At 40.2% G+C, this 18633-nt stretch overlaps 1 protein-coding gene and 1 long non-coding RNA gene across 5 annotated transcripts in view; one reads left to right on the top strand and one right to left on the bottom strand.

The window, feature by feature from the left end:
* Nucleotides 1-3719: 3719 nt before the first annotated feature.
* Nucleotides 3720-6320, bottom strand: LOC133647819 (uncharacterized). Of its 2 annotated transcripts, none has more exons than XR_009825785.1 (3): nt 6044-6320; nt 5600-5674; nt 3720-5507 (listed from the first exon to the last, which is right to left on the bottom strand). It is a non-coding gene; the product is annotated as an uncharacterized LOC133647819 (long non-coding RNA). The 2 variants fall into 2 exon arrangements; XR_009825784.1 differs by having other exon boundaries at nt 3720-5504.
* Nucleotides 6321-8367: 2047 nt separating this feature from the next.
* Nucleotides 8368-18633, top strand: part of LOC133648523 (cAMP-specific 3',5'-cyclic phosphodiesterase 7B-like) — a 70580-nt gene continuing 60314 nt past the window's right edge. The window contains exon 1 of one of the 3 annotated variants that reach the window (XM_062044700.1): nt 8368-8556. In XM_062044700.1, coding sequence (XP_061900684.1) covers nt 8514-8556 — 43 coding nt within the window. In that variant the 5' untranslated portion in view covers nt 8368-8513. The remainder of the gene's footprint in view (nt 8557-18633) is intronic. The other 2 variants (XM_062044699.1, XM_062044698.1) reach the window with 2 other exon arrangements.

Here is an 18633-nt window from a genome sequence, read left to right as displayed (position 1 = left end):
TTTATCTGTAAAGTAATTTCACACATTTGTAAATGCAACATTTTGCACCTTATTTTGTAAATAAAACATTCTTATGTAAATAGTTGATGCTGCTCTTTTATCCTGCACTACAACGTGCTAATGCAACGGAATTTCGTTCTTATCTGTACTGCAAAGTTCAAACTTGAATGACAATAAAGGAAGCCTCAGTAAGTCTAAGAGTTACCGCCTGTGACCAAACTGTAAGAAACCCCCTAAAGGAAATGGGATTAAAATACAGAAAAGCTCAACAGTAGCTGTCATTAACATCTAAACAGAAAGAAACAACGTTACAATGGGCTAAGGAAAAGCAATCGTGAACTATGGATGACCGGATGAAAGTCATATTCAGTTAAGAATCGCAAATCTGCATTGGGCAAAGTGATGATGCTGGAACTTTAGTTTGGTGCCATTCCAATGAGATTTAAGAAGATGATTGCCTTAAAAAACACACAGGCACATTTCCACAGTCATTGATGATATGGGGCTGGATAGCAGCTAATGACACTGGGGAGATGACTGGCATCACATCTTCAATATATGCAAGTTGCACAAATTCACATTTTGGACCCTGTCCTTATTCCATAAATGTAAAGGATGAAAATGCCTCTTGGCATAGAGCAAAAATTGTAAATACTTTTCTTGAACAAAGATACATAAGGTCAAAATCATTACCTGCAAATATCAATCAATCAGTCAAAGTTTACTTATATAGCCCTTAATCACAAATGTTTCAAAGGGCCAAAACGACATCCTCTGCTCAGATCCCACATCAGGGCAAGAAAAACTCAACCCACGGGGAACAAGGAGAAACCCTGGAAGGGACCGCAGATGTGGGGATCCCCCCTGGGTGCCCGGTGCAAAGGATGCCGAGTGGATTAAGGACACATTCACTTCTTTGTCAATGCATTTAAAGGCCTACTGAAACCCACTACTACCGACCACGCAGTCTGATAGTTTATATATCAATGATGAAATCTTAACATTGCAACACATGCCAATACGGCCGGGTTAACTTATAAAGTGCAATTTTAAATTTCCCGCTAAACTTGAAAACGCCTTTGGATGATGACGTATGCGCGTGACGTAGCCAGTGAAACAGAAGTATCGGTACCCCATTGAATCCAATACAAAATAGCTCTGTTTTCATCTCATAATTCCACAGTATTTTGGACGTCTGTGTTGGTGAATATTTTGCAATTTGTTAAATGCACAATGGAGACTGCAAAGAAGAAAGTTGTAGGTGGGATCGGTGTATTAGCGGCGCACTACAGCAACACAACCAGGAAGACAGAGATGGAGAGCAGACGCGTTAGCCGCCGAACTCACCTTAACTTCCTCCGTCTCGCCGACCGCATCTGTGATCGGGTGAAGTCCTTCGTCGCACCGTCTATCGCTGGAACGCAGGTGAGCCCGGGTGTTGATGAGCAGATGAGGGCTGGCTGGCGTAGGTGGATAGCTAATGTTTTTAGCATAGCTCTGTGAGGTACTGTTGCTAAGTTAGCTTCAATGGCGTCGTTAGCAACAGCATTGTTAAGCTTCGCCAGGCTGGAAAGCATTAACCGTGTTTTTACATGTCCCTGGTTTAATAGTATTGTTGATCTTCTGTCTATCCTTACCGTCAGGGATTTATTTACTTTGTTTTTATATGCAGTTAAGCACGATGCTATCACGTTAGCTCCGTAGCTAAAGTGTTTCACCGATGTATTGTCGTGGAGATAAAAGTCACTGTGAATGTCCATTTCGCGTTCTCGACTCTCATTTTCAAGAGGATATAGTATCCGAGGTGGTTTGAACTACAAATCCGTGATCCACAATAGAAAAAGGAGAGAGTGTGGAATCCAATGAGCCAGCTTGTACCTAAGTTACGGTCAGAGCGAAAAAAGATGTCTTGCACTGCATTCTAGTCCTTCACTCTAACGTTCCTCATCCACGGTTCTTTCATCCTCGCTCAAATTAATGGGGTAATCGTCGCTTTCTCGGTCCGAATCGCTCTAGCTGCATTGTAAACAATAGGAAAATGTGAGGAGCTGTTCAATTGACTACGTCACGCTACTTCCGGTAGGGGCAAGGCTTTTTTTTATCAGATACCAAAAGTTGCGATTTTTATCGTCATTGTGCTCTACTAAATCCTTTCAGCAAAAATATGGCAATATCGTGAAATGATCAAGTATGACACATAGAATGGATCTGCTATCCCCGTTTAAATTTTAAAAAATCATTTCAGTAGGCCTTTAAAGGCGCTGTTTGCAACATTTACACAGATTTCTAGAGGGCGCTAACTTGCCAATGTATTTTACACAGTATATGCCGCCTTCTTATGGCTTCTTCTACATAAGTACCTAACACATGCACATGCATTAGCCTTAGGTGTTGCTAACTAAAAATAGCAATTTGGATAGCTAGCGTTAGCTATCATTGAATGTATATTCTATTATAACAACTACATGACTGCAAATTACTTGTTGCTACTCGCACGCGCTCCCTGCGCTTACGTGTTGTGGAGTCCGGTTGAGTGACCGCCTTACACACCAATCATTTTATTCGGGCCAGTAAAGATTTTTATTACATAAACTCTGTAATTGTCAAAAATATAGAAAATTATCACACAAATGTGTTTTGTTAAACCACTAATGGTAACATAAGCTAGCCGGTGGGGTTCTTGTTATATTTTTTGCTTTGAAAAATGCTACTGTGCAGAAGTCGCAAACAGCACCTTTAACTTTTATATATTATAAATACACCCTTAAAAAGTGCTTTAAAACAAATAAAGGCCTTCCTTCAAATAAACAGCTCATATTTTTTTACAATACACAGTTTAAAAGCGTACAGGTGTAAATAAAGACCTTCCTTCAAATAAACAGCTTACCTTTTTTACACCAGTAAACATTTTAAAAATGCTTCAGTGGAAATAAAGGCATTCCTTAAAAATGAACAGCTTACCTTTTTACATTACTACACATCTTAAAATTGCATTTGTGCAAAAAAAGACAATTCTTTAAATCAGTGCTTCTCAAGTATTTTCTGGTACACTCCCACTAGAAAACATTTTGCACCTTCCCTCCCTACTCTTCATCGTGACTATAATTTATAAATGGTATAATTTGTCTAAATAAAATGTAAGTACACCTCTGCATAACAATGTATACCTATTAAAAATACAAAAAAAGAATGAAATACAGATCAACTGTCAACAAAGAATAACGTTAACATTGTTTTTTAGTCTAACATAAATTGTTAAAAAAGGAATCAATTTGCCTGAAATGTGAAAAAACCTTACTTAAACTATTAACATTTTTTAATCGACTTGATTAATTTGATACTGCAAAATAAAATTTAAATAAACCTAAATAGATAATACATTTAAATTGATCAGCAACATTAGCTCAGTAGCATAATGTATACAGTAAAACACTTTAACTTACAAAACAAAAATGAACAACACAATTTGCTCTTTTTTTTTTAATAATTAAAAAAATGAAGTCAGGATTATTGGCTACAATAAGCACATTTTGAAATGCACAGGTTTGAAGCATGCAGTAATAGTGCATGATACTGATAAAGCATGTTTAGCGGCATCCTCCGTCAATCCATTCTGACATAATTAGGGCCGCGGCTTAGCCTATCACAGCTGACTTCGGGCAGGTGGCGGGGTACACCCTCGACTATTGACCGACCATTCAAACAAAAACCTTACCTTTTTTGTATTGATACGCACTTTAAAAGTGCATTTGTGCAAATAAAGGCCTTCCTTCAAATAAAAAGCTTACTTATTTAATATGACTACAAAATTTAAAAGTCTATTCCTTTCTTCAAGCACCTTACCTTTTTGATATAATACACATTTTTAAATTGCATTAGTGCAAATAATAACCTTCCTTCAATTAAACCGCTTACCTTTTTTATATGAATACACACTTTAAAAGTGCATTCATTCCTCTCTTCTGAATCAGAATCAGCATCAGAAATACTTTATCAACCCCTGAGGGGATATTAAATTTTCAGCACAATCCCATTCAAGATCAGACAAACATTACAGGGAGACAGAACAGGATCGCTGACGGGTCTGCCAACTTCCGGTACCCCTTACAAAAAAGGTGAGATACAGGTAAACAATGGGGGGATTTGGGGGGTGAGGGAAAAAAAATCAGTCTAAGCCTGGGCCCCTGGAGAGGGGGTCCAGACTGAGGCCAAGGGAAAAAACAACTCATAGCCATAGCACACATCCCTCTTACATGTGTGTAAGTGGGAAACATCAAAGAACACAAAGGACATTAAAGACATTAAAAAAGCAGAGCTGATTCAACCAGCCACTTCTACATACAGCTATGAATAAAAAGTAAAAGAAACATATACACTGTGGTGGCCTCTGCGGTGTTCCACGCCATCGTCTGCTGGGGTGGAGGGAACATGGCCAGAGACAGGAGCAGACCCAACAAAGCAACCAAGAGAGCAGACTCCATTCTCGGCGGCCCATTAACTCTCGGCCAGTGTCCAGTCCGCATAGATGAGCGAGGACGCGTCTAAAGAGACTGAGGTGTCCAAAACCTGCTCATTCAGCCAAGACACTGTGAAGCCTGTCCGTCCCGGCGCTCAGTGCTAGCTCCGCAGCCCTGTCTCTTAATCTGCATCTCCTCCAGTCTCTCCAAACGGACTATGGTGTGGCAGAGACCCAGCAGCTGGTGTCTATGGGCAAAAGGCTACCGGGAGGCAAGTCCAGAAGTCCACAAAAAAAGCACAGCAGAAGTCACGAAAGTGCCACCCCTTGTCACACAGTCCCAAAGGGTCCCGAACCAAAAGGCAAAAAAATATATACAAATATATAATAACACATGAAAACAAGAGGGAAACACAAAATGATGACACAAGAGCACAGAGCTCCTGTCAACAGCAGCTACTACAGCGGCGCCATCTTGGAAATCAAACAAGATGCTGTAAAAAATGCATTTTTGCAAATACTGTAAAGGCCTTTGTTCAAATAGCTTACCTTTTAAAAATATATATTTTAAAATCTTATATGTCCATGTTTTGCAGCTCAGGGGCGCTGCATAGCTGAATGTGTTGCTGTCAGTCCTTCACAGTTGAATTCGTAATAACCGAAAGCAATGACTCTACAACATTCTACACAAAACTTCATTTTGAAGTCTTTGTGCAGGTTTTACAACATCCATCCATCCATTTTCTACCGCTTGTCCTTCTAGGAGTCGCGGGGCGCTGGAGCATATCCCAGCTGCACTCGGACGGAAGGTAGGGTACACCCTACGATTAAATAATATAAATTATTATTGATCCTCGCTGGAGAAAGTCAATTAAAAAGAGGGTCCTTCAATTTCCATGGAATGACGTTCATTCCAATTCTAAGCGCTCTGTTAGCAAAAGCCCCCCATTGGGAATGTTTTATCTTCAATTGCAATGACTGCAAGTTGTCCCAACGGGTCGTCCACACACTCAGTGGAAAGCTGCGGCGGCTTGTGTGGTTCTGCAACCTGCTGGCACATGGAAAGAAATAAAAAGTCCATCAACTTCCCCACGCCATTGCGTCGATTCCGAGCGCTTTGTCGGCAAAAAAAAAAAAGCTTACCATCGGGAATGTTTTATCGGCAAAAATAACGACCGCAGGTTTTCCCTTCGGTTCATCCACACAATCGATAGAGAGCTGCGAATGACAAAAACCAAAATGCTGAACAACTCAGGAATGTGAATAACAAGGCTCAACGACGGCGGCGGTGGTTTACTCAAGAAATATTTGATTGTAAGCACCAAAAATGTAACCCTTTCCGCTTCTAAACAACTGAAACAAACTTACACTGGCCGCATTGTCGGACATCTTCAGCGCCATTTTGGTTTCATGCATCACGTGACAGTACGGGCACATATTACAGGAAGCGTCCATACCACTTTACACATTTTGAGTGAATTGATCATTTTCATCCCAACAAAACCAAATATTATTTCCTGATAACACACTATTCAACTTGTTAGCAAAAAAATAAATAAAAAAATAGCAATAAACAAAAAGACATACCTCTTGTCTGTAACCATTTTGTGGACGACTTTCCCTCTCTTCATGTCACTTAAGCACAGTCTCCAATGAAGAAAGTCACATCCGCTGTTTCCTTCTTGTTCGTTTGGAGAACTATAATTTCACAACAGGAGACTTACTTAACTGCTGAGAGATGCAGTCTCACTTCTGTAATTACTGCTATGTATCGACGGTATGTGCCGCCCATCCCACCTGTGTGCGACACAAGGTAATTTTTTTCCAGAGCCTTCAGACGTGTCTTGTCAAGTTGTCCACCAAAATCTACAGAGAGCCTGACTGTGTTGAGAAATATCTCCTCTTGTTTTATTGTCAACTTCCTGGCCAGCCCAAAAAGTAATCTGGAATAACCTGCTCCGACAATCCAGTTGAACATTCATGTGAACTTTATCTTTAGAGATATTCTAACCGTAAACAGCGGAGTGCTCCTGTATATAGAGCATCCATCCATCCATTTTCTACCGCTTGTCCCTCTCTGGGTTGCTGGAGCCTATTTAGAGCAGTTTTTCTCAAATATTGGGGGCGAGGAGGGGGTGCGGCGTGGGTGTTGCATGACCCCGGGGAACATGCTTTATCAGTACCATGCTTCAAACCCGGCTTCGAAAAGCAAAACATGCTCATTGTATGTAGCCACTAATCCTGCAGTACTTTGATTAAAAAATAAAATCAGCACACATTGTTGTATTCATTTTATTTTGGTAGGTTTAAGTGTTTTATACACTATATTGCCAAAAGTATTTGGCCACCCATCCAAATGATCAGAATCAGGTGTCCTAATCACTTGTATCAGGTGTATAAAATCAAACACTTAGGCATGGAGACTTTCTACAAACATTTGTGAAAGAATGGGCCACTCTCTGCGATTTCCATCATGGAACTGTCATAGGATGCCACCTGTGCAACAAATACAGTCGTGGAATTTCCTCGCTCCTAAATATTCCAAAGTCAACTGTCGGCTTTATTATAAGTTAAGTTAAAGTACCAATGATTGTCACACACACACTAGGTGTGGTGAAATTTGTCCTCTGCATTCGACCCATCCCCTTGTTCACCCCCTGGGAGGTGAGGGGAGCAATGGTCAGCAGGAAATCATTTTTGGTGATTTAAGCCCAACTTCCAACCCTTGATGCCGAGTGCCAGTCTTTGGTATGACTCGGCTGGGGTTTGAACTCACAACCTACTGATCTCAGGGCGGACACTCTAACCACTAGGCCACTGAGTAGGTAAGTTTGGGAGGTAAAAAGAGTTTGGGAACAATAGCAACTCAGCCACAAAGTGGTAGAAACCGTAAACTGACAGAGGGGGGTTTGCGGATGCTGAAGCGCTAAGTGCAAATAGGTCGCCAACTTGACTGTCCTGCACAGAGTCCTGACCTGAAACCGATAGAACACCTTTGGGATCAATTAGAAGGGAGACTGAGAGCCAGGCCTTCTCGACCAACATCAGTGTGTGACCTCACCAATGCGCTTTTGGAAGAATGGTTGAAAATTCCTACAAACACACTCTGCAACCTTGTGGACAGCCTTCCCAGAAGAGTTGAAGCTGTAATAGCTGCAAAAGGTGGATCGACATCATATTGAACCCTGTGGGTTAGGAAAGGGATGGCACTTCAAGTTCATATGTGAGTCAAGGCAGGTGGCCAAATACTTTTGGCAATATAGTGTATATTGTGCTCCAGAGTTAATGTTGCGGATCAATTTGAATTTATTATTGAGTTCATTTAATTTTATTTTTCTGTATCAAATGGTTCAAGTCGGTCAAAAAATGTTTATAGTTTAAATTTAATCCACTTTAAATATTTTCTGTTACAGACTAACAAATAATGTTATTAAAATGATTTATTGCTGTAAATTAATACATAGTTTTTTTTTTGTTTTCTTTAATGTTAATAAGGACACGATGCTATGCAGAGGTGTACTTATAACAATTTGTATTGACAAATTATACTTTTTATAGTCACAGCGGATATAGGGGGTGGAGGGCGGGGGTGGCAAAAGGTTTTCCCCTTCCTATGCGTGCATAACAGAAAATAGTTGAAGTACTGATGTAGAGGATATTCAGTGTTTTTGCAATATGTGCTTAAAACATCAAAGAAGTCCCGTCATACAGAGGATCTTTACAGATGTACGTCTGTTATGTTTTCATATATGACTTAAAAAATGCATTCAAGCTATGATGAATACAGTATACATTTTCTAACATTTTGATAAGGACAAGCGGTAGAAAATGGATGAATGGATGGAACAAAAAGGATACGCCTGCGCCATGTGTTTGCGCATGCGCACTTCCCTTGTTGTAGTTACTCAAATTGCACAATAGGGGACGTGAGAGGTACATGTGACACATGGGATTCATGAGTGCACTAGTATCAATGGAAGTTTACAATGCAAGTACATAAAGTACGCATCTCAAGGCATGATACATTGTTTTAAGATTGGTGAAAGGATGTGTTTGAATGTGTGTTTTTTTTTTAAATCAACCAAGAGTCAACCAGCTAGGTAAGCATTGGCTTTAATGGAAGTTAATGTCTCTGAATAGCTCACTTTTGTCCCTGACGTCGCCTTTTTGTCTATTTCTTGTCTTTCTTGGGACACTGATGCTTATTTGTTCGCATGTTCAGTCTTCTAATATACTTAAAACTAGTCGAAGGCTCTTTATTTTTAACATGTGTCAGTCTACTTCCGCATTTGACGTGCCTTTTCGTGTCTACTTTGGTCACGTGTGACAGCCGGAAGTGGATTTGTTTTTTTTTTGTTTTAAATGTGGGTTTTTTTTTCACATTAGAGTGTTACGTTGGATTCGACCTTTGGGATTTTAAAAATGAAGCTAAAACCGCAGGTAAGTTAAATTTGTTTGCGTTATCTTTTTACGCATGCGCAATAAGCACGAGGATTTATGGACAATGAAGTCCGATACTGATGCTTTCTACTCGACCAATTTTCCAGGATCATTGAAAGATATTAATTTGTTGTCCAAGATTATAATCTAAATAAAACACAGGAAAAATATTAAATACAACAATACACATTAATGTAACAATATCAATACAATAATACAAGTATTCATTACCTACACGCAGTGGCGGGCCGTGCGTTTCCCACCTAGGCCTTCAGTGATGTCCGACTTCAATGATTACCTCTCAAAATACCATCATTTATGTCACCACATGACCATTGCTGGAGAAATACTATACAGGAACACATTAACGCCCTAATGGGCATTGTACAAAACTTGCGCATTTAATACTTAATTGCATCAGCAATTAAAACATATCTTGTTAAAATTGCAAAAAAACCTTTTAAACGTGAAAAAATATAAAGAATTAAAATATCTGAACTCACATTTCATGGCCGGGACAGCTGAGCTAGCTTCCGGGGTTGGCCGACATCGTCTCACAAGATGTAGTTTCTCTTTAAATATCCTTCTTGAAAATGGCCTTGCAAAATATGTGTTGTCTAATCATAAAAAATGCAGATGAGGCGTGTTGGCTGAGTACTTAAAGTTTACTCCACAGTGTGCTCATCAATAACATCAAGTTGCCAGTATGTCTACATTCAACAACCTAAACACTGCTACTGTGCATGCTCTTCACTACTGTGGCATTCTGGGTAATGGAGGTCTTATGTTACCTGGCTCATAACATCACTATATACTGTATCTGCCTTAGGCCAGCTAGAAGGCCTTACTGACAACAACCTGTGATCTGATTGGCTATCGCAACTGCCTATCACTGTATGTCCCCGTTCGCTTACAGCGCACAGACGCCCGCATTGCTGAATTTGAAGGCCTCTGGCAGATTTGGTACAGCATGACAACATAAGCTAGCTGAATTCTGATTGGGTAAAAACTATAACCTAAAAACAACAGTACTTTTAGATATTTAGGGAAAGTAAATAAAAAAATAATGTTATCTTTAATTATGATTATGATTTCTGGTTATGTTAGGCCAGGAGAGAAGACCTTATTGGCCGTGACGGCACACCACTGCCTACACAAATGTTTGACCAAAATAAGTAAATGGAGCAAATTATTCATCCATCCATTTACTACCGCTTGTCCCTCTCGGGAATAAAAAGCAAAAACTACTATTAGCTGTCATTTCAATCCTTTGGCTTTTGGTCCCTAAGCCCCCCCCCCCCCCATGTGGCGAATGACCAACAGCAGTGATTCTCAAACTGGTAGTGTACCAGACCCAGTTGCAGAAAAAACATTTAAGGGGCTGCATTACATTTTTACAGAGGGTCCCCTGCCAAAAGTTGATTCCTGCCACGGGAGTGCGCACACTTGTTAAAGCTGCACAGCTGGGGCTTTGTCTGTCCACAACTGATTACTACACTTATATGAGGGGTTATTGTAATGATGTGTCTTTGCAATTATTTAGGCCTTTATTGTGTCCGAAAAAATAACAAGTTTGCCAATTCTATGGTATTAATGAGACTGTTGTTGATCCGATGTTGATGTGCTAAAACCTCTTTCTTGTTTAAAAGCTACATATCATATTTACTGTTATTTGTTCATGCACATAATACATATGAATTATTTGTGTGGATGTATTCATTAAATCAATGTATTATCGGTTGCTAAAAAGGGATTCAAAGTAATCTTTTGATATTGACCCACCTCATCTGTGCATACATCACTAGAATAACCTTAAGAGATGCACAGATGACATGTCAATATGAAAATATTTTAAATCACTAAGTTTTTCTTTGGGGTTGATTTCAGCTTTTTAAAGGGTACTTCAGCACCTAGTGTTTGTGTGACAATCATTGGCACTTTAACTTTAACTTTTTTAACACTTAAAAAGTACAGTATGTACTTCATTACCATATACTGTATGTAACTCTTGAATGAATACATCCAAACACTTTATTAATATGTACTATGTGCATGAACAAAGAGCAGTTAATATCGTATTTAGCTTCTTAACAAGAAAGAGGTTTTGGCACATCAACATCGGATCAGCAACAGTTCTTTAAAATCTCAATAATACCATAGAAATGGTCAACTCTTTCATTTTTTGGACATGATAAAGGCTTGAATAATTTCAAACACACATCGTTACAATAACCACAAATACAAGTGTTTGTCTTAACATGTATTAATCAGTTGTGGACAAACGAAGCCCTAAAGTGGTACACACTCACGTGGCACGGCAGCAGCAAATACTTTTTCGGCAGGAAATCAGTTGTTGGCACGACACTGGAAGCAGCAAATAATAGATGTAATTTACAGTTGATGGCATCATAGCAGTGAAAATTTAATTTGTCCTCTTCACTTTCTACAGATATTACGCTGTGGAACATGTAAAATTAATACATTTTGTTTTTGGCAGTGACTTCCTCATCTTGCAAGGAAAAGCATCTGATTGGCTCTCTTTCATAACTAACCCCACCCCTCTTTCAATGCGCGCCTTTAAAGAGATGTGATTAGATATATTCTAAACTTGTCCCATCCATCTACAAGTTGAAATTAAATATGATTAGAGTTTGTTTCTTTTAATATTTTCAACTTGTTTTTATACGTTAACTAACAGGTCAGTAACTTTTGTTATCGACTTGGTCAACGTGCCTTTGTTTTGATTACTTATTGTCTCATTTTATCTGCTCCGATGTTAAAAAAAACAAAACAAAACAAAACGCAAATAATATATACATCTTCCAGCCCAGGGCGGGCACGGCTGACTGTGTTAGCGGGTACAGTCGTCCACTATTACGTGAGCTCCATCTATCACTTAAATAAATATTCAAACACAGTCTTACTGTTCAAACTGTGGACACAAATATTAAATATACTTGTTAAATAAAACCTCTGCCTTGTTTTAATGAATATTTAGGCCCACTACGCTACTGTATTTTAATGTTGGTCATTATGGTGGTATTTGGAGAGCCAAGTGTTTCCTGAGGTCGCACTTGTTGAAAAAGGTTTGCGAACCACTGACCTACAGTATACCCTGAGTCATGTAAACATTAAAGGTCCAAAACCAGTGAAGTTGGCGCGTTGTGTAAATCGTAAATAAAAACAGAATACAATAATTTGCAAATAATTCTCAACTTTTAGTCAATTGAATAGACTGCAAAGACAAGATACTTAACGTTTGAACTGAGAAACGTAATTTTTTTTGCAAATAATTAATACCTTAGAATTGAATGGCAGCAACACATTGCAAAAAAATTGGCTCGGGGCATTTTTACCACTGTGTTATATCGCCTTTCCTTTTAACAACACTCAGTAAATGTTTGAGAACTAAGGAGAGCAATTTTTTAAGCTTTTCAGGTGGAATTCTTTCCCATTCTTGCTTGATCAATCAATCAATCAATCAATGTTTATTTATATAGCCCTAAATCACAAGTGTCTCAAAGGGCTGTACAAGCCACAACGACATCCTCGGTACAGAGCCCACATACGGGCAAGGAAAACTCACCCCAGTGGGACGTCAATGTGAATGACTATGAGAAACCTTGGAGAGGACCGCATATGTGGGTAACCCCCACCCTCTAGGGGAGACCGAAAGCAATGGATGTCGAGTGGGTCTGACATAATATTGTGAAAGTCCAGTCCACAGCGGATCCAACACATCAGCGAAAGTCCAGTCCATAGTGGGGCCAGCAGGAACCATCCCGAGCGGAGACGGGTCAGCAGCGTAGAGATGTCCCCAACCGATGCACAGGCTAGCGGTCCACCCCGGGTCCCGACTCTGGACAACCAGCACTTCATCCGTGGCCACCGGACCTGTGCAACTCCCCCTCCATAAGGGAGAGGGGAGCAGAGGAGAAAAGAAAAGAAAAGAAATGGCAGATCAACTGGTCTAAAAAGGGAGTCTATTTAAAGGCTAGAGTATACAAATGAGTTTTAAGATGGGACTTAAATGCTTCTACTGAGGTAGCATCTCTAACTTTTACCGGGAGGGCATTCCATAGTATTGGAGTCCGAATAGAAAACGCTCTATAGCCCGCAGACTTTTTTTGGGCTCTGGGAATCACTAATAAGCCGGAGTTCTTTGAACACAGATTTCTTGTCGGGACATATGGTACAATACAATCGGCAAGATAGGCAGGAGCTAGACCGTGTAGTATTTTATACGTAAGTAGTAAAACCTTAAAGTCGCATCTTAAGTGCACAGGAAGCCAGTGCAGGTGAGCCAGTATAGGCGTAATATAATCAAACTTTGTTGTTTTTGTCAAAAGTCTAGCAGCCGCATTTTGTACCAACTGTAATCTTTTAATGCTAGACATAGGGAGGCCCGAAAATAATACGTTACAGTAATCGAGACGAGATGTAACGAACGCATGGATAATGATCTCAGCGTCGCTTGTGGACAAAATGGAACGAATTTTAGCGATATTACGGAGATGAAAGAAGACCGTTTTAGTAACACTCTTAATGTGTGACTCAAAGGAGAGAGTTGGGTCGAAGATAATACCCAGATTCTTTACCGAGTCGCCTTGTGTAATTGTTTGGTTGTAAAATGTTAAGGTGGTATTATTAAACAGATGTTGGTGTCTAGCAGGACCGATAATCAGCATTTCTGTTTTCTTAGCGTTGAGTTGCAAAAAGTTAGCGGACATCCATTGTTTAATTTCATTAAGACACGCCTCCAGCTGACTACAATCCGGCGTGTTGGTCAGCTTTAGGGGCATGTAGAGTTGAGTGTCATCAGCATAACAGTGAAAGCTAACACCGTATTTGCGTATGATGTCACCTAGCGGCAGCATGTAAATACTAAAGAGTGCAGGGCCAAGAACCGAACCCTGGGGAACTCCGCACGTTACCTTAACATAGTCCGAGGTCACATTGTTATGGGAGACACACTGCATCCTGTCAGTAAGATAAGAGTTAAACCAAGACAAGGCTAAGTCTGTCATCCCAATACGCGTTTTGATACGCTCTAATAAAATATTATGATCAACAGTATCTAAAGTGGCACTAAGATCAAGAAGCAGCAACATAGATGACGCATCAGAATCCATCGTTAGCAATAGATCATTAGTCATTTTTGCGAGGGCTGTCTCCGTAGAGTGATTTGCCCTGAAACCGGATTGAAAAGGTTCACAGAGATTGTTAGACGCTAAGTGTTCATTTAGCTGCTGTGCAACAATTTTTTCGAGGATTTTCGAGATAAACGGAAGGTGGGACACCGGCCGGTAGTTTACCATGAGGTCAGGATCGAGGTTAGGTCTTTTGAGTAGAGGATGAATAACTGCTTTTTTGAATGCTAGGGGAACAGTGCCAGAGGAAAGTGATAAGTTTATAATATTTAACACTGATGGACCTAATATTACAAAAAGCTCCTTGATAAGTTTCCCAGGAAATGGGTCAAGTAAACATGTTGTTTGTTTTGTCCCATTTACACATTTTAACAATTCCTTCAATGTTATTTCATCAAAGAGAGAGAATCTATTTTGGAGGGCAGCATCCGTCGTATATACAGTCGTATCTGTGTTAATATAACCCAGTTGTAGCTGGGATGCATTGTCTTTAATCTCCTTTCTAATGAGTTCAATTTTCTTATTAAAGAAATTCATAAAGTCATCTGCTGAGTGGGTGGAGCTACTGGGAGGAGTCCCTTGTTGGGTTAGCGATGCTACTGTACTAAACAGAAATTTATGATCATTTTTGTTGAGGTGGATGAGATTTGAGTAATATTTAGCTTTAGCTGAGGTAAGCATGCGTTTATAAGTTATTAAACTATCACTCCATGCTTGATGGAAACCCTCAAGTTTAGTCGCACATGCTTGATGTACAGCTTAAGTTGTTCAACAGTCCGGGGTCTCCGTTGTCATATTTTACGCTTCATAATGTGCCACACATTTTCAATGGGAGACAGGTCTGGACTACAGGCAGGCCAGTCTAGTACCCGCACTCTTTTACTGCAAAGCCACGCTGTTGTAAAACGTGCAGAATGTGGCTTGGCATTGTCTTGCTGAAATAAGCAGGGGCGTCCATGAAAAAGACGTTGCTTGGATGGCAACATATGTTGCTCCAACACCTGTATGTACCTTTCAGCATTAATGGTGCCTTCACAGATGTATAAGTTACCCATGCCTTGGGCACTAATACACCCCCATACCATCATAGATGCTGGCTTTTGAACTTTGCACCTATAACAGTCCGGATGGTTCTTTTCCTCTTTGGCCCGTTTGGATACCACGTCCACAATTTCCAAAATCAATTTGAAATGTGGACTAGTCAGACAACAGAACACTTTTCGACTTTGCATCAGTCCATCTTAGATGAGCTCAGGCCCAGTGAAGCCGGCGGCGTTTCTGGGTGTTGTTGATAAATGGCTTTTGCTTTGTAAAGTAGAGTTTTAACTTGCACTTACAGTTGTAGCGACAAACTGTAGTTACTAACAGTGGTTTTCTGAAGTGTTCCTGATCACATGTGGTGATATCCTTTACACAGTGATGTCGGTTTTTGATGCAGTACCGCCTGAAACATTGAAGGTCACGGGAATTCAATGTTGGTTTTCGGCTTTGCCGTTTACGCGCAGTGATTTCTCCAGATTTTCTGAACCTTCTGATGATATTACGGACTGTAGATGGTGAAATCCCTAAATTGTTTGCAACAGCTCATTGAGAAATGTTTTTAAACTCTTTGACGATTTGCTCATGCATTTGTTCACAAAGTGGTGACCCTCGCCCCATCCTTGTTTGTGAATGACTGAGCATTTCATGGAAGCTGCTTTTATACTCAATCATGGCACTCACCTGTTCACCTATGGCAGGGGTCGGCAACCCGCGGCTCCGGAGCCGCATGCGGCTCCTTGACCACTCTGATGCGGCTCAGCTACATACATGCCGACCCCCCCCAATTTTCCCAGGAGATTTATGGATCTGAGTGTCTCTCATAGATTACTCCCAGGGAAAAAAATAATCCTATTTACACTCTAATTACTAAATAAAGGGCGTGCCCTAATTGCACTGCAGTAATTGTCCTCTATAGCATTTACATACAGCGTGCCAGTCCAGCTGCACGTTGTTATTCCTTGCACACACAAGGGACAGCAAAGCATACTTATTCATCAGCCACACAGCTTACACTGACGGTAGCCATATCAAACAACTTTAACATTGTTACGTTACAAATATGCGCCACACTGTGAACCCACACCAAAAAAGAATGAAAAATACATTTCTGGAGAACATCCCACCGTAACACAACATAAACACAACACAACCATTACCCAGAATCCCATGCAGCCCTAACTCTTCCGGTCTACATTATACACACATCAACCCCCCCCCCCCCCTTCCGTGCGTTGGTTGAGCGGAAGAGTTAGGGCTGCATGGGATTCTGGGTATTGGTACCGTCAGTGTAAGATGTGTGGCTGCTGAGGTAGTAGCCTTGCTGTCAATTACGTGAGCAAACTGAAGCTGCATTCTACATGTGGTCGAGCAGGTACACTGTTAGGACAGACCGCAGAGGGTGCCAATTGCAGTGTCATCACGCTCTGATATTCAGGGGTCTCCCGGGATAAATGAGAGGGTTGGCAAGTATAACATCAAATTTCCACATTAAAGTGCGTGCTGGTGCGTGTGTCGGAGACCCCTGGTTAACATAGCACAAAGCATTTAAGCTTTGTATGCGGTGTTTTTCATTTTAAATTTTAGAATTTTTTTTTGTGGCTCCCATTACTTTCTTTAATTTGTGAAACTTGCCAAAATGGCTCTTTGAGTGGTAAAGGTTGCCGACCCCTGACCTATGGGATGTTCCAAATGAGTGTTTGATGAGCATTCCTCAACTTTCTCAGTCTTTTTTGCAACTTGTGCAAGCTTTTTTGAAACATGTTGCAGGCATCAAATTCCAAATGAGCTAATATTTGCAAAAAATAAAGTTTTCCAGTTCGAACATTAAATATCTTGTCTTTGCAGTCTATTCAATTGAATATAAGTTGAAAAGGATTTGCAAATCATTGTATTCTGTTTTTATTTACGATTTACACAACGTGCCAACTTCACTGGCTTTGGGTTTTGTATTATAAATCTGCTCAGTACATCTATTTTTATTCATCCTTGAAAGGACCCAACTGTAAACCTGCTTACATTTCCCACACTTGATTTAATATATTCTGTTCTCAACTAAAAGGATATTATCTTGTCTAGCCAGTGCAATCAAACATGTTCTCTTTCAAGATGTGCCTTGTCTTCACAGTAGATGTGTTTGTTTTCCTACTCTGAGATATTAAATTGTTTATGTAACAACTTTTTAGAGGAGTAATTGCTGTGTTTCAATTACAGATTTGTATTAAAAAGAATGTGGCGGTACAATGTCTACCAGATGTGCAGCGCATTATGTTGTTAAAAAATAAACAGTCCAGTGCCTCTCTCGGAAAGTGTATATAGGGCGGCCTTTTCTGTGTCCATAAAGGCATTTTAGGTGTAATCAAACGTTATTTACCATCCATCCATCCATTTTCTACCGCCTGACCCTCTCGGGGTTGCAGGGGGTGCTGGAACCTATCCCAGCTGCATTCGGGCGGTAGGCGGGGTACACCCTGCACAAGTCGCCACCTCATCGCAGGGCCAACACAGACAACATTTACACTCACATTCACACACTGGGGCCAATGTAGTGTTTTTCAGTAATTTATTATTATTTACTAAAATTCAGGCCGAGTTAATGTCTGCCTGTTTTGGCCGTCCACTTAAAAAAATGAAATTGCACAGGATTTAGTGGAAAAAACAGCTTTGATAGAAGGGCTAAAAAAAGAATAAATAATGCCTGCCCGAGAGGAACGGCCCTCGTGGAAAGCTTGTGATTATTGTGCTGCATGACCCACTTTTGCCTACTCCCCCCACCCCCCAACAAAATCACAGCTGGAAGATCAGATTAGATGTGCAATTGTACATTCAGATATTTTATGATTGATTATTCTTTTTTTCCCATCCATTTTCTACTGCTTCTCTTGTGTCTCGTGGTCGGAGGGGGTGCTGGAGCCTATCCCAGCTGCATTTGGACAAGTCGCCGCCTCATCGCAGGGCCAACACAGATAGACAACATTCACACTCACATTTTTCATACACTTTTTAAAAATTAATACATCATCAACATCAGTATAAGCCCTACTGCGGATACAAAATTCAGGATTCTTTCCGATTTCGGTACTTTTAGGGGGACTGACAGAATTCCGTCAGTACTACTGGGTATCGATACCTTTGTTGCTCTTGATGTCACATCCGGCTGCGGACTAGACCGGATCAAACACTGCTAATGCTAATTTACACTGAATTTGTCGTAGACATGCTACTAATTAGTAGGTATGTAAATCTCTGTGGTGGACAATTCCATTCACATCGCTATATTTAGGGTTACGATGGGATTCAAAAACTATTTATGAAACGGAACGATTCCATCTGATTCGATTTAGTATATGAATGATTCGATGCGATTTGATTTAATGTATGAGCGATTTATTAAGATTCGATTCGATGTGTGAATGATTCATTTCTATGGTTAACATTTGTTGATGGACACATTTTTTTTACACCACAAATTAACAAACCCATTCCTTCCTGTGCATATGCTCCTCATGTTCCAGAATAAATAGTTAAGACCTTGGTAGCAAGCGGTCA

Source organism: Entelurus aequoreus, linkage group LG04 (genome assembly GCF_033978785.1).
Source record: "Entelurus aequoreus isolate RoL-2023_Sb linkage group LG04, RoL_Eaeq_v1.1, whole genome shotgun sequence".
In the NCBI taxonomy this organism is placed as follows: Eukaryota; Metazoa; Chordata; class Actinopteri; order Syngnathiformes; family Syngnathidae; genus Entelurus; species Entelurus aequoreus.
The sequence above is the reverse complement of the archived record's forward strand: the minus strand, read 5'-3'. Positions and strand labels throughout refer to the sequence as shown.